Source organism: Lolium rigidum, chromosome 2, assembly GCF_022539505.1.
Source record: "Lolium rigidum isolate FL_2022 chromosome 2, APGP_CSIRO_Lrig_0.1, whole genome shotgun sequence".
In the NCBI taxonomy this organism is placed as follows: Eukaryota; Viridiplantae; Streptophyta; class Magnoliopsida; order Poales; family Poaceae; genus Lolium; species Lolium rigidum.
In genome coordinates this window covers 113,835,736-113,850,767 of record NC_061509.1, presented here as the reverse complement: position 1 = coordinate 113,850,767, position 15,032 = coordinate 113,835,736, and the positions used below count along the sequence as shown (strand labels likewise).

The following is a 15,032-nucleotide window of genomic DNA, read 5'->3' as shown; positions in this document are numbered from 1 at the left end:
GTTAGCCATGGCTTGTGTAAGCAAAAGGTTGGGAGGAGTGTCATCCATAAATAAAGAAAAACTAAACTAAAGTACATGTGTAAACAAAAGAGAAGAGGGATGATCTACCTTGCTGGTAGAGATAACGTCCTTCATGGGAGCCGCTCTTGAAAGTCTGGTTGATGAGGTAGTTAGAGTGCCCACTACCATTCGTTGACAACAACAAACACCTCTCAAAATTTTACTTTTATGCTCTCTTTATGTTTTCAAAATAAAAGCTCTAGCACAAATATAGCAATCGATGCTTTCCTCTTTGAAGGACCTTTCTTTTACTTTTATTGTTGAGTCAGCTTACCTATCTCTCTCCACCTCAAGAAGCAAACACTTGTGTGAACTGTGCATTGATTCCTACATACTTGCATATTGCACTTATTATATTACTTTGCATTGACAACTATCCATGAGATATACATGTTACAAGTTGAAAGCAACCGCTGAAACTTATATCTTCCTTTGTGTTGCTTCAAGGCCTTTACTTTGAATTTATTCCTTTATGAGTTAACTCTTATGCAAGACTTATTGATGCTTGTCTTGAAAGTGCTATTCATGAAAAGTCATTGCTTTATGATTCAGTTGTTTACTCATGTCATTACCATTGTTTTGATCGATGCATTCATTACATATGTTTACAATATGATCAAGTTTATGACGGCATGTCACTTCAGAAATTATCTTTGTTATCGTTTTACCTGCTCGGGACGAGCAGAACTAAGCTTGGGGATGCTGATACGTCTCCGACCGTATCGATAATTTCTTATGTTCCATGCTACTTTATTGATGATACCTACATGTTTTATACACATTATATGTCATTATTATGCGTTTTCCGGAACTAACCTATTAACAAGATGCCGAAGTGCCAATTCCTGTTTTCTGCTGTTTTTGGTTTCAGAAATCCTAGTAACGAAATATTCTCGGAATTGGACGAAATCAACGCCTGTGTTCCTATTTTGCCCGGAAGCATCCAGAACACCCGAGAGCCGCCAGAGGGGAGCCCTGGGGGGCCCACACATGGTGGTGGCGCGGCCAGGGCTGGGCCCGCGCCCCCTAGTGTGTCATCACCTCGTCAGCCCTCCGACTCCGCCTCTTCGCCTATATAAAGGTCCCTGACCTAAAACACGATACGAATAAGCCACGGTACGAGAAAAGTTCCAGAGCCGCCGCCATCGCGAAGCCAAGATCTGGGGGACAGGAGTCTCCCGTTCCGGCACGCCGCCGGGATGGGGAAGTACCCCGGAAGGCTTCTCCATCGACACCACCGCCATCTTCATCACCGCTGCTGTCTCCCATGAGGAGGGAGTAGTTCTCCATCGAGGCTAAGGGCTGTACCGGTAGCTATGTGGTTAATCTCTCTTCTATGTACTTCAATACAATAATCTCATGAGCTGCTCTTACATGATTGAGATTCATATGATGATGCTTGTAATCTAGATGTCATTATGCTAGTCAAGTGGGTTTTACTTATGTGATCTCCGGAGACTCCTTGTCCCACGTGTGTAAAGGTGACGAGTGTGCAACCGTGTGGGTCTCTTAGGCTATATTTCACAGAATACTTATTCACCTGTTATGAATGGCATAGTGAAGTGCTTATTTATATCCCTTTATGATTGCAATGTGTTTTGTATCACTATTTATCTATGTGCTACTCATGTGATGTTATTAAAGTAGTCTATTCCTCCTGCATGGTGTAATGGTGATAGTGTGTGCATCGTGTAGTTCTTGTCGTAGATTATGATCATGATCTCTTGCAGATTGTGGAGTTAATTGTCATTATGATAGTATTGATGTGATCTATGCCTCCTTCGTAGTGTGATGGTGACAGTGTGCATGCTATGTTAGTACTTGGTTTATTTTGCAAAGATCTATTATGCTCTAAGGTTACTTAAATATGAATATCGAATGTTGTGGAGCTTGTTAACTCCAGCATTGAGGGTTCGTGTAATCCTACACAATTAGTGGTGTTCATTATCAAACAAGAGTATATGTAGCACAAAGGAAAGAGAACTTATTTATTATGTGATCAATGTTGAGAGTGTCCACTAGTGAAAGTATGATCCCTAGGCCTTGTTTCCACCACAAAGAATTGCTTTCCACGCCAGCAAGCTATTTTCTGGCGCCGCTTGTTTACTCGTTTTTATCGCATCTTTACTTTCTGCAATATTACCACCATCTATACCACCTCGTGTTTCACTATCTCTTCGCCGAACTAGTGCACCTATACATCTCGACAAGTGTATTAGGTGTGTTGGGGACACAAGAGACTTCTTGCTTTGTGTTTGCAGTGGTTGCTTGAGAGGGATATCTTTGACCTCTTCCTCCCTGAGTTCGATAAACCTTGGGTGATCCACTTAAGGGAAAACTTGCTGCTGTTCTACAAACCTCTGCTCTTGGAGGCCCAACACTGTCTACAAGAATAGAAGCACCCGTAGACATCAGTGCGATGCATATGCTTAATTATGAGCAAAACAGATGCTTGCTCATGCTCATCTATGCATACCTCACTCCAGCTCCTAGATTGTGTGTTGATGTAGTGGATTTGATTCTGGTTGAGGTCTTAGCTTGCCCTGCTCCTCCTGGCTAGCTTGTGATGATTTCCCTCCTCCTGGGCTTGCTCTACAGCAACAGTCCTTGGTGGAACTGTTCTGGATGGTTTGGATGGCTGTGTTGTTCTTCCTGTTCCAAATGTTCTAGATGTTCTTACCCTTGGAGATTCTTCCAATGAATGCTTAGGGTTTGCTGGTGAAAAGGTTATATACTTCTCCTCTCCTTGCTCCTATGGTCGACATCACTGCCTGTCCCTGGTACTTCTCCCCTGGTCTGTGTGTGTTGTAGAGCATGTAGCTAGCCCTATGAGCTGCTTGTGCCTGCTCAGGTTGGAACTTGGGCTTTGGCCTGGTTCCCTCGGCTGGCTTGGTATTATCCACCAATTCACCCTTTCTTTCTACTAATTTGCCAAGTGGCTGACTAATAATCCACCTTCCGGTTATCGTCCGAACCCCTTCCAGTATTAAGTTGCAAGCAACAGATTATCACATTAAGCAATGTGTGTAAAGTAAACAATAGAATTACCCTTGGATAAAATATTGTTGTTTTCTCCCTAGTAGCAACAACACATCTATAATCTTAGAAGTTATTGTCACTCTTCCAGAAAACTAGAGGCATGAACCTACTATCGAGCATACATACCCCCTCCTGGAGTCACAAGCATCTACTTGGCCAGAGTATTTACTAGCAACCGGAGAGCATGCAAGATCACAAATAACATATGACAATAATATATAATCGATCTCAAAGATAGTATTCAATATTCATCGGATCCCAGCAAACACAACATGTAGCATTACATAAGGATGATCTTGATCATGTAGGGCAGCTCACAAGATCTAAACATGAGGAACAAATTGGAGAAGACAACCATCTAGCTACAATGCCGGATATTGTTCTCGGAGCGTGGTATTACCTAACCATTTATCCTCCCAGAAACGAATTTCCGATCCATCCTTAATAGAGAAAGATCCATATGGAAATAAATATTTCTTTGTGTCCATAAGACCAGCCCAAAAATGGGAATCTCCCGGTTTCCAAAGAACCTGAGATAGAGCTTTTGAGCCAATATATTTTCTCTTGAGGAGTGTTTGCCAGATACCTTCTTCGGTAAGCAGTTTGAATAACCATTTACCGAGAAGTGCCCTATTCTTGATCTGGAGGTCCTGTATAGCAAGTCCTCCATGATCTTTAGGTCGACAAAGAACACTCCATTTAGCCAGTCGTTATTTATGCTTCTCACTATCCCCTTGCCAGAAGAATCTTGATCAGAAATAATCCAATCTTTTTAAAGACACCTCTAGGAAGTTGGAAGAAAGAAATCATATATAGTACCATGTTACTGAGTACCACATTTATGAGTAATAATCTTCCTCCCAAGGACAGTAATTTGCCTTTCCAACTGCTTAATCTAATATGTAGTCTTTCCTCGACAAATTTCCGTTCAGCATTGGTAAGTCTCCGATAATGAATTGGGATACCCAAGTACCTAATCGGAAATTGACCTTGGCCATAGCCGAACAACTCAGCATAATCTGCAACATGGTCTTGGGCCTCACCAAAACAAAACAACTCATTTTTATGGAAATTAGTTTTTAGACCCGATAGATGCTCAAACGATGAAAGAATTAACTTTAGATTACGAGCCTTTTCGATTTCATGATCCATAAAAAAAATTGTGTCATCAGCATATTGAAGAATGGACAATCCTCCATCAACCAAATGAGGAATGACCCCTAAAATCTCACCCTCTGACTTTGCGCGTTCAATTAAAACAGCAAGCGTATCAGCCACTATATTCAATAGCACTGGCGATAAAGGGTCTCCCTGCCTTAGTCCCTTCTTGGTTTGAAAGTATTTGCCCACATCATCATTGACTTTAATGGCAACACTCCCCCTGAGACAAAACTTTTGATCAACGCACACCACTTATCAGAAAAACCTTTCATTCTGAGGGTTTGTTGCAAAAAAGACCACTTAACCTTATCATAAGCTTTTTCAAAATCAATCTTTAAAATCACTCCATTTAACTTCTTTCTATGCAGCTCATGAACAGTTTCATGGAGGACTACAACCCCATCCAGGATATTTCATCCTTGCATAAAAGAAGTTTGTGAAGGTCTTATCACATGATCCGCCACCGTGTTAAGACGGATCGTGGCAACCTTAGTTAAAATTTCAAAGCTCACGTTAAGGAGAAAGATAGGACGATATTGTTGGATCCTTTCTGCTTCATTAACCTTTGGAAATAAAATAATTTCACCAATGTTTAGCCTAAAAAGCTCTAACTGACTAGCATGAAGATCCTCGAAAAGAGCCAACAGGTCTGACTTGATGACATCCCAGAAAGACTGATAAAATTCAGGTGGAAAGCCATCAGGACCACGGGCTTTATTATGCTCCATCTGGAAAACAGCTTTTCTTACTTCCTCCTCAGTGTAAGGCGAAGTGGGAAAATTATTCTCCGCTTGAGAGACTTGAGGAATATTCTCTATTCTGGTCTCATCTAGCAAAAAATTACTATCCTCTGGAGCACCAAAGAGCCCTTTATAATAGCTCGTAATATACAACTTTACATGTTCATGGCCCTCAATCAAACCCTCATCCTGCATAAGGGTACGAATAAGCTTCTTCCTATATCTGCCATTTGCAACACAATGGAAGTACCTTGTATTCGAATTTCCCTCCAGGATAAATTGGGCCTTAGATCGTTGGTACCACTTCATCTCCTCACGCAAAAGTTTTGCGATTTCCGCATTCGATTGGCTTTTTTGCTCAATCTCTTGTGCGGAAAGCGGTCTAATTTCTGCCTTAGCTTCGAGGTCATCTATGATAGATGAAAGTCGTTGTTTTTTCCTTCTTAAGAATCCCAGTTGTATGTCGTGCCCATCCACGGAGGTGTTTGCGTACATCACGCATCTTCTTATTCCACCTCTGTATCGGAGGCACCCCCACAACCGGTCGTTCACATATCTTTTTAACCATGGTCTAAAAACCATCCTGATTCAACCAGCCAAGTTCAAACTTGAATCGGCGGTTAGACGGAGGTCTAGATACACCAGTGGATAGTAAAATGGGAGCATGATCAGAAAATCCAACAATGTGTTCTAGCGCACGCACCGTTACCATTGGAAATTTCAATTCCCTGTTGGTATCCATTAGACGCAATCTAGTTTTTCATATGTTGGCTCTGGGAGATTGTTAGCCAGGTAAATTTTCTGCCAATCATTGACACCTCCCTCAAGTCGAAGCTATCGATGACTGCATTGAACAAGAAAGGCCAATTATTGTCAAACTGCCCATACTCTTCTCACAAGGAAATCTCAGCAAATTAAAATCTCTTCCTATGAGAATAGGCTGAGGATTCTGCTTTGCCAGATTCACCAATTCACGAAGAAAGGAGGCTTTAGAATCCTCCTGAGCAGCACCATACACGTTGACTAGATTCCAGATGAAATTGTCGGCTCGATTACGGATGTGGAATTTGATGTGAAATTCCCCTACCGAATGTGCTAACAGTTCCATTGAATCCGTTCTTACACCAAGTAAAATACCACCAGATCTCCCACGGGGTGGACAGGATATCCAAGTAAAGTCTATACCATCAAATATACAGTTTAGAAGACTTTGTGAGAAATCTCGTATTCCGTCTCAGAAATAGCCAAAAAATCCAAATTATGATCCCTAATGCAATCAGCAAAATATAAGTGTTTAGCCAAGTCACCAAGACCTCTGCTACTCGCAAACATGCCATTCATTGGGAAACAACTGGAGATTTGGGATTTTTTGACCATTTCTGCGGTTTCTTGTTAGAGGAGGATTTTGATTTCCGACGAGATGCCTTTAGCTCATACAACGAATAAAGCCATCCTCATCCAAACCCACCTCCAACACTTCACCAACTAGGTGAGAAAGAAGCTAACCATCTGATGTGGCAATCGCTTCCTCCTCATCTAAATAGGTGGAATCCAACATGGTCAAAGCTTTTGGAATAACCGTAAGATGATCAATTCCATATGCTTCAAGACTCTAGTTAAAACAGATATCTCATTTCTAGAACTACCTAGACTCACATCAAAACTATTAAGCTAAGAAGAAATAACAGGTGATGAAAACGAAAGAAAATATTTGGATTTATGAGAAGACATCATACCAGCATAATCAAGGTTTTGTGCCGCTTTGCGGTGCATCGCCTTCTGCATAGAGTCCTTATCCATCACCGTTCCGCCATCCGCATCCATGCCAAACCTCCCACTCTTCCTGACCGGAGTGATAAACCCACCATGGTGGCCACTCGACGGCACATGGGTGTGTGGTGGAGGCGACGTCGAAGACGTGGCGGGTGACCACGTCGGAGCCGGAACTAGAGAGGCCGTGGGCGAGGTAGAAGAGAGCACCGGGGCCGGTCCTGGGCAGAAAGCCCTCGGTCCCAAAGGTGTAGTAGTAGGAGGGGACAAAGGCGGTGTCGCATCCCCTCCTACCATCAGCGAAGAGTCTGAACTCGTCGCCTCTGCCACCGCAGCCACAACAGTAGTGGTCGTGGCAGCTGGAGGGGGCACAGGCGATGTAGCAGCCCCCTCCACCACCTCCGCCCCATCTGGATAGGGGGACTTGGCTGGTGTAGCAGCCCTCTCCCCAACAAAGCCGAAGTGATCGACGCAGCCGTAGGGGTCAGGGGCGACATAAGAGCCCCCTCCAACATCTCCGCACCACCTGGAGAGGGGAACACCGCAGCTGCAGCATCCCCCCCTCAAGCACCTCCACCTGCGATGCCACTGGATGCCGGGGTAAGGGTGATGTCGCCCCCGGCGTCCCCTGAGACGCCACCTGCAAGACTGGGGAACCAACGTCCATCTCTAACAGAGACACTGTACGCCGATTCAGCTGCTGCGGAGATAACCCGCGGACCCGCTCAACAGTCTCCATGCCTCTCGGTGTCCTCGGATTAGCATCATATGGAGTGATGACCGGGCATAAGATAGAAGAAACCGCCGCCGACTTTCCTTGACCTGCCGAGGAAGAAGGCATAGATGCGTCCACCTCCATATTAGAAGCTTCAGACACCGGTGCACCAGATGGGCCAAAGAAGTCGTGATCCCTGTCATTACCCAAGTCCTCCTCATCCATATCATCTCCCTTCCGCCTCGAGAAAAAAAGGAGTGAAAGACGGATCCGCAACAAAGTCCGCCGGCTCACGGAGGAACACAAAACCAAAGAGCTTCAGCTTGACAAAGACATGCCACGGCAAGAAACGGTCCAGTGTCATCCATATGCCCCTCCAGCGGCTTCGGATTGACCATATCCACGAAAATACGCACAACACCCCGACTACGCAAGGTGACAAGATCAACATCCAGTGGAACACCAAGAAGAGACGCGATCGCCCATAAACCATGGAAGTGTCTCACCGCATACGGCACCCCCTCCATGTGAACCCACACCGGCTTCGGCTCAGATTTGTGTTGAATGTCCTGAGGCTTCCAAACTGAGACTGAGGCCGTTGCCTTGTGAGCTGGAACACCCATCTGGAACCCATCAACTCGCTGCAAGTCCTCAGACGAAGGAAAACCAATGAGAAAGGCATCATCCCCATGTGCGACAGCCTCCCATTTTCATTGTACATTAAGCGGACATATCCTCTTCATCAAATCTTGGATCGCCTTTGCCGGAACATTATCACCCGAGATGGTCACTAGGGCTGAAGTGGAACATGTCGGTGCTAGATGAGCCTTATGCATACTATCAGGCAAACGAAGCAACGCATCATCTGTCCCTTCTCCAGTCACGAAGGATCTGGGAAGGCGCAGAGTCGGGCATCTCATGGTACGGTGCTTAAAATTATCACAAAAGTTAATGCTGATCAAATAGGATCGCAATTTGTGCAATCTTGTATACTAGGCCGGCCGCCGCTTTCCGTTCTGAGTTGATCGCGTATGAGCGTCGCCGGGCGGTGCCGCACGGGGTCGGGACAAACAAGTGAACAACAACATTGTTTGCTTGCCCTTCCTCGCGGTCCTCGCGGAGTACAGATGGACGGTGTGTCAACGCTGCTATCGGGCTGGGAAAGAAAAGTCGCCGACGCCGAACGTGGCCAAAAGCGAGGCGATAGGCGAGGGAGCCACAATGTCAACCCATGGCTGAAGGAGCTCTAGTACACCGTCAATGGAAATACTTCTTTAAACTTGGATTGCTATCAGTGACTATTAAAATAGATTCTGAAAATGGCTAATGTTATGGGAGTACTATTGTTGAGCTAAGAGTATCTCCATTCATGTCAACAAACCACGTTCGGCAAAACCATAGGGTCAATCGTTTGGGGCACGCTATCCATGGTGCCGTTTTGGGACACCTCCCTCCCCAGCCACATGGCCTAAACATGCCACCAAACATATTTTTGGCAATGGAAATTAATATTTCATTCAAACTTGTATTGGGATACTTGATTTTTTACATAAGAGAAATAGAAGTAAAAAACTAAGTGACCAACTGAAACCTAAACTAGATGCTTCAGCGCATCACCCTAGTCGTTGTCGTCGCTATCGTCGATGTCCATGTAGTAGTGCTTGCGGCACATCGTGCCATCGAACACCTTCACGGTGAGCACGCCATGGCCATCGTATGTGAAGCTCATGAAGCAGATGAGCTCCAAGCAATGCACGCGGGTGAACTGCTCGTCTGCTTCTAGCCATTGTTGGTGTACATGTGGTCTTGCCCATCGAACATGACCTCTACGGACCACAAGAAAGTACCGCAATGATAGCTCATGGGTCGTGGCCATCAAAAAATTGTGCGAACTTATCTGGGATTCTGTCCATGGAGCAGCTGAAATAGAAAGGCATGATGCGGTAGTGAACAGACCATGGGAGAACAAACAATCTACTTACCTTCTTTCCCAAAGGGTTTTCATAGATGGTGATGAAGAACTTGAAGTTGGAGATGCATGCAAAAGCGGTGTCCTCCTCCATCAGTGACTACAATAGAGTAGACAAAGGCGAAAGTGATAGACACAGCAGACGTGGCCACAACCACGACCTCTACCCTTAGAACCTATAGCCATGGTGTGCACGTGGAGGAGGTAGGGATCAGAGGCTATGAGGATAATGAGAAGCATGTGAACTGCTAAGCAGAGTAGCCGTCTCATTGATATCAGCGTAGGGCTCGAAGCGACCCATGAGTCAAACCGCCGCCTACATCAATGTTGACGTAGAAGACGATTAGTGTCGGCACGCGCCACTCGCTAGGAAAGACAGTTTGAGAGACCCGACTAGAAATGCTAATGGCAGTATAAAATAATTCAAGTGTCTGATATCACACTACACTGCTCTACGGATGATAGTATTGATCTCAAAACATATAACAATTAAAACTCCTTTTTAGGTATAATAACAATTAGACCGCATACCCGTCTAAACGAAACCGCGTGAAACTGCTGACTTTACCCTGGTGTTGAGAAACCGTTGGAAGCCACCTAAACCAGGAATGCACAGCACAGGGTTACTTTAGATACAACATCACACTTGACACATTTAGTACTTATTAAGAAAAAAATGCTTAGATACAATGCATTGCATTGCGGTTGCCCTTAGGTTGGGATGTAAGCTTCGGTTGGCTGGTCCATAAAAAAATGGCAGGTCAACGACGCGGGACGTGTCTGCACGCAGCCCCCGCCTATACATCCCTACCGTGGACGGCGACAGAGTCATGGAGCCCTCACACGCCGCCGGTCCAGACACCCAAGAGGCGACGACAATGACGGCCGGGCAGCAGCTCCGCCACGCCCCACCGTCCCTCCACCCCGACTTCGTACCGGCCTACGCGCCACCGGAGTCGGACAGCGACGAGTCGTGGGTCTGGTCCCAGATCAAGGCCGAGGCGCGCCGCGACGCCGACGACGAGCCGGCGCTCGCGTCCTTCCTCTACGCTACCGTGCTCTCCCACCCCTCGCTTGAGCGCTCCCTCGCCTTCCACCTCGCCAACAAGCTCTGCTCCTCCACCCTCGTCTCCACGCTCCTCTACGACCTCTTCGTCGGCTCCCTCGCCGCGCACCCCACCATCCGCGCCGCCGCCGTCGCCGACCTCCTCGCCGTGCGCTCCCGGGACCCTGCCTGCGCCGGCTTCTCCCACTGCCTCCTCAACTACAAGGGCTTCCTCGCCGTCCAGGCCCACCGCGTCGCGCACGTCCTCTGGGCGCAGAACCGCCGCGCCCTCGCGCTCGCGCTCCAGTCCCGGGTTGCCGAGGTCTTCGCCGTCGACATCCACCCGGCCGCCACCATCGGCAAGGGCATACTCCTGGACGCCGCCGTCATCGGCGAGACCGCCGTCGTCGGTGACAACGTCTCCATCCTCCACCACGTCACCTTGGGCGGGACCGGCAATGCGGTGGGCGACAGGCACCCAAAGATCGGAGACGGAGTTTTGATTGGCGCCGGGGCGACGATACTTGGCAACGTCCTCATTGGCGCCAGCGCCAAGATCGGTGCTGGGTCCGTGGTGCTCATCGATGTGCCCGCGACGAGCACGGCCGTGGGGAACCCCGCGAGGCTCATTGACGATGACATTCCGGGGGAGTCCATGGACCATACCTCCTTCATACAGCAGTGGTCCAACTACACCATCTGAACCTCCGGCCTCCTCTGTAGCTTGTAATATTAATGCCTCATCACCTCCCTTTCCTTTGGATCGTCAACTGGTTCTGCTGCTAGCCGAAATGTTCTTCTTATTAATTATGTCTGCTTGTAAGATCTGCCTCCGGGGAGGCAGTGAACGGTGAACCGTATTGTACATCACCGTCCTCGACTCCCCGCCAAATGTATTGCACTATATGTTCACCATGTACCTGGAACTTTTGTAAAGATGCTCTGTAGTGAAATGTTATACCAATTACAAAAACTAGTTAAAAATTAAATATATAATTATTTTGATACAAAATATAATTCTAAAAAACCACCAAAATACTTTGTGAGTTCTAGTTTAAGGTGTACTCGTGCACATCATGCTTGCTGGATCATTGCCGACTAGGAGAAATTTAGTATGCGAGAAACCAAACGTGAAATCTCGCTTACGCAATCTTCGAGCACCTGTGTTATGTCATCAAGCAGAATTCTCCTTTGTTACTATGAATGACGGTGACGGTTTGATTCCTAGGTAAAAGCTCTGCATACTTTTAAAGTTGACAATACAGTTTATATTTATATTTATAATGCTTGTGACCTATAGTGAATTTCTGAATAAGAGGACCCACACAAAACTATGAATAAGAAAGATGGAGAAATTAATATACTTAGGTCATGTGGAGGATACTTAGTTTGAGCGATGTGTGAATGAGAAGAATGCCCAAGTTAATCTATTCATCTAGCTAGGTCAATATTGTTAATATGGAAAATTAATAAATATTTACGCTTATAGTCAGCAAAGTATCGGTTTACCAATTGAAAGATTTCCATAGTATACAAAGTCAATATTCCTTTAAGGAGTTGCTGAAATAAAAACTGAAGCAAGAATGGGTTCTTATCAGCCAATGTATGTTTCCAGATACTTCAAGCCATTTTTTTGACACCTTCATCTTCAAGCCAATCTAAATAACTACAATTGAGCGCAGAGCTCATCAGAACAAATCTAAATTTTGGATCCCCTAAACTATGAACATCAATCAGATGATACAAGTGGGGGAGTGATACGTCTCCGACGTATCGATAATTTCTTATGTTTCATGCTACTTTATTGATGATATCTACATGTTTTATGCACACTTTATGTCATATTCGTGCATTTTCTGGAACTAACCTATTAACAAGATGCCGAAGTGCCGCTTCTCGTTTTCTCGCTGTTTTTGGTTTCAGAAATCCTAGTAACGAAATATTCTCGGAATTGGACGAAATCAACGCCCAGGTTCCTATTTTGCCCGGAAGCATCCAGAACACCCGAGAGCCGCCAGAGGGGGGCCCTGTGGGCCCCAGATGATAGGGTGGCGCGGCCTGGGCCCTGGCCGCGCCAGCCTATGGTGTGGTCGCCCCTTCAACCCTCCGAGGCTGCCCTTTCGCCTATATAAAGCCCCTGCATCGAAAACCCTTACGGAATAAGCCACGGTACGAGAAAGTTCCAGAGCCGCCGCCATCGCGAAGCCAAGATCTGGGGGACAGGAGTCTCTGTTCCGGCACCCCGCCGGAGCGGGGAAGTGCCCCCGGAAGGCTCCTCCATCGACACCGCTGCCATCTCCACCGCCATCTTCATCACCGCTGCTGCTCCCATGAGGAGGGAGTAGTTCTCCATCGAGGCTCGGGGCTGTACCTGGTAGCTATGTGGTTCATCTCTCTCCTATGTACTTCAATACAATAATCTCATAAGCTGCCTTACATGATTGAGATTCATATGATGATGCTTGTAATCTAGATGTCATTGTGCTAGTCAAGTGAGTTTTACTTATGTGATCTCCGGAGACTCCTTGTCCCACGTGTGTAAAGGTGACGATGTGTGCACCGTGTGGGTCTCTTAGGCTATATTTCACGTAATACTTATTCACCGTTATGAATGGCATAGTGAAGTGCTTATTTATATCTCTTTATGATTGCAATGTGTTTTGTATCACAATTTATCTATGTGCTACTCTAGTGATGTTATTAAAGTAGTTTTATTCCTCCTACACGGTGTAATGGTGACAGTGTGTGCACTCGTGTTAGTACTTGGTTTATGCTATGATCATGATCTCTTGTAGATTGCGAAGTTAACTATTGCTATGATAGTATTGATGTGTATTATTCCTCCTACATAAGCATGAAGGTGACAAAGTGTGCATGCTATGTTAGTACTTGGTTTAGTCGTTTCGATCTTTCATGCACTCTAAGGTTATTTAAATATGAACATTTAATTGTGGAGCTTGTTAACTCCGGCATTGAGGGTTCGTGTAATCCTACGCAATGTGTTCATCATCCAACAAGAGAGTGTAGAGTATGCATTTATCTATTCTGTTATGTGATCAAAGTTGAGAGTGTCCACTAGTGAAAGTCTAATCCCTAGGCCTTGTTCCTAAATACTGTTATCGCTGCTTGTTTACTGTTTTATCGCGTTACTATCGCTTGTTTACTTCCTACAATATTACTACCATCAATCGCACGCCCGCAAGCTATTTTCTCGGCGCCGTACTAGTGCTCATATTCATTCATACCACTTGTATTTCACTATCTCTTCGCCGAACTAGTGCACCTATTAGGTGTGTTGGGGACACAAGAGACTTCTTGCTTTGTGGTTGCGAGGTTGCATGAGAGGGATATCTTTGACCTCTTCCTCCCCGAGTTCGATAAACCTTGGGTGATCCACTTAAGGGAAAACTTGTTGCTGTTCTACAAACCTCCTGCTCTTGGAGGCCCAACACTGTCTACAAGAATAGAAGCACCCGTAGACATCAAGCACTTTTCCGGCGCCGTTGCTGGGTGAGGAAAGGTAAAAGGCACTCATACTTCGGTTCCAGTGTAACATGTACTTTTCACGGCGCCATTGTGCGTGTGCTCGAAGCTATTTCCTTTAGACTCTGCAATTGCGACATTTGGTTTCTTGTTTACACTAGTTAGGCATAATGGACAACAATGACCTTTTTATTCTATTTCCGATTTAAGACATGGATGGTTTGATGCGAAAATTAAAAAACCCATGGAACATATTAATATGAATGCTTTGAACACCATTGTTGCTAATGCTATGGAAAATTCTAAGCTTGGGGAAGCTGGTTTTGATGAGCATGATATTTTTAGTCCCCAAGAATTGAGGAGAAAATTTACTTTGATGATACTTTGCCTCCCATTTATGATGATTATAATGATAGTAGTCTTTTGTTACCACCTGTTATGGAGGATAAATTTGATTATGATTACAATATACCTCCTATATTTGATAGCTACTTTGTTGAATTTGCTCCCACTATAGTTAATAAGAATGACTATGCTTATGTTGGGAGTAGTAATTATTTTATGCATGAGACTCATGATAAGAATGCTTTAAGTGATAGTTATATTGTTGAGTTTGCTCATGATGCTACTGAAAGTTATTATGAGAGAGGAAAATATGGTTATAGAAATTTTCATGTTACTAAAACACCTCTCTATGTGCTGAAATTTTTGAAGCTACACTTGTTTTATCTTCCTATGCTTGTTACTTTGCTCTTCATGAACTTGTTTATTTACAAGATTCCTATGCATAGGAAGCATGTTATACTTAAATGTGTTTTGAATTTGCCTCTTGATGCTCTCTTTTGCTTCAACTACTATTTCTTGCGAGTGCATCATTAAAATTGTTGAGCCCATCTTAATGGCTATAAAGAAAGAACTTCTTGGGAGATAACCCATGTGTTTTTTTACTACAGTACTTTGTTTTATATTGTGTCTTGGAAGTTGTTTACTACTGTAGCAACCTCTCCTTATCATGTTTTTGTGCCAAGTAAAGTTTCTATGCTAAAGTTG

The 15,032-nt window shown here is 45.0% G+C and overlaps 1 protein-coding gene across 1 annotated transcript; it reads left to right on the top strand.

Annotated features, from left to right (window-relative positions):
- Window positions 1-10,332: 10,332 nt before the first annotated feature.
- LOC124690052 (probable serine acetyltransferase 1) lies at window positions 10,333-11,269 on the top strand. Its single transcript, XM_047223494.1, has one exon. The coding sequence runs from the start codon at window positions 10,333-10,335 to the stop codon at window positions 11,200-11,202; it is 870 nt and encodes a 289-aa protein (XP_047079450.1). The 3' UTR covers window positions 11,203-11,269.
- The last annotated feature ends 3,763 nt before the right edge of the window (window positions 11,270-15,032 follow it).

Excerpts from the sequence above, each read along its gene's own strand:
- LOC124690052 (XM_047223494.1), top strand. The coding sequence starts at position 10,333 with ATGACGGCCGGGCAGCAGCTCCGCCACGCCCCACCGTCCCTCCACCCC.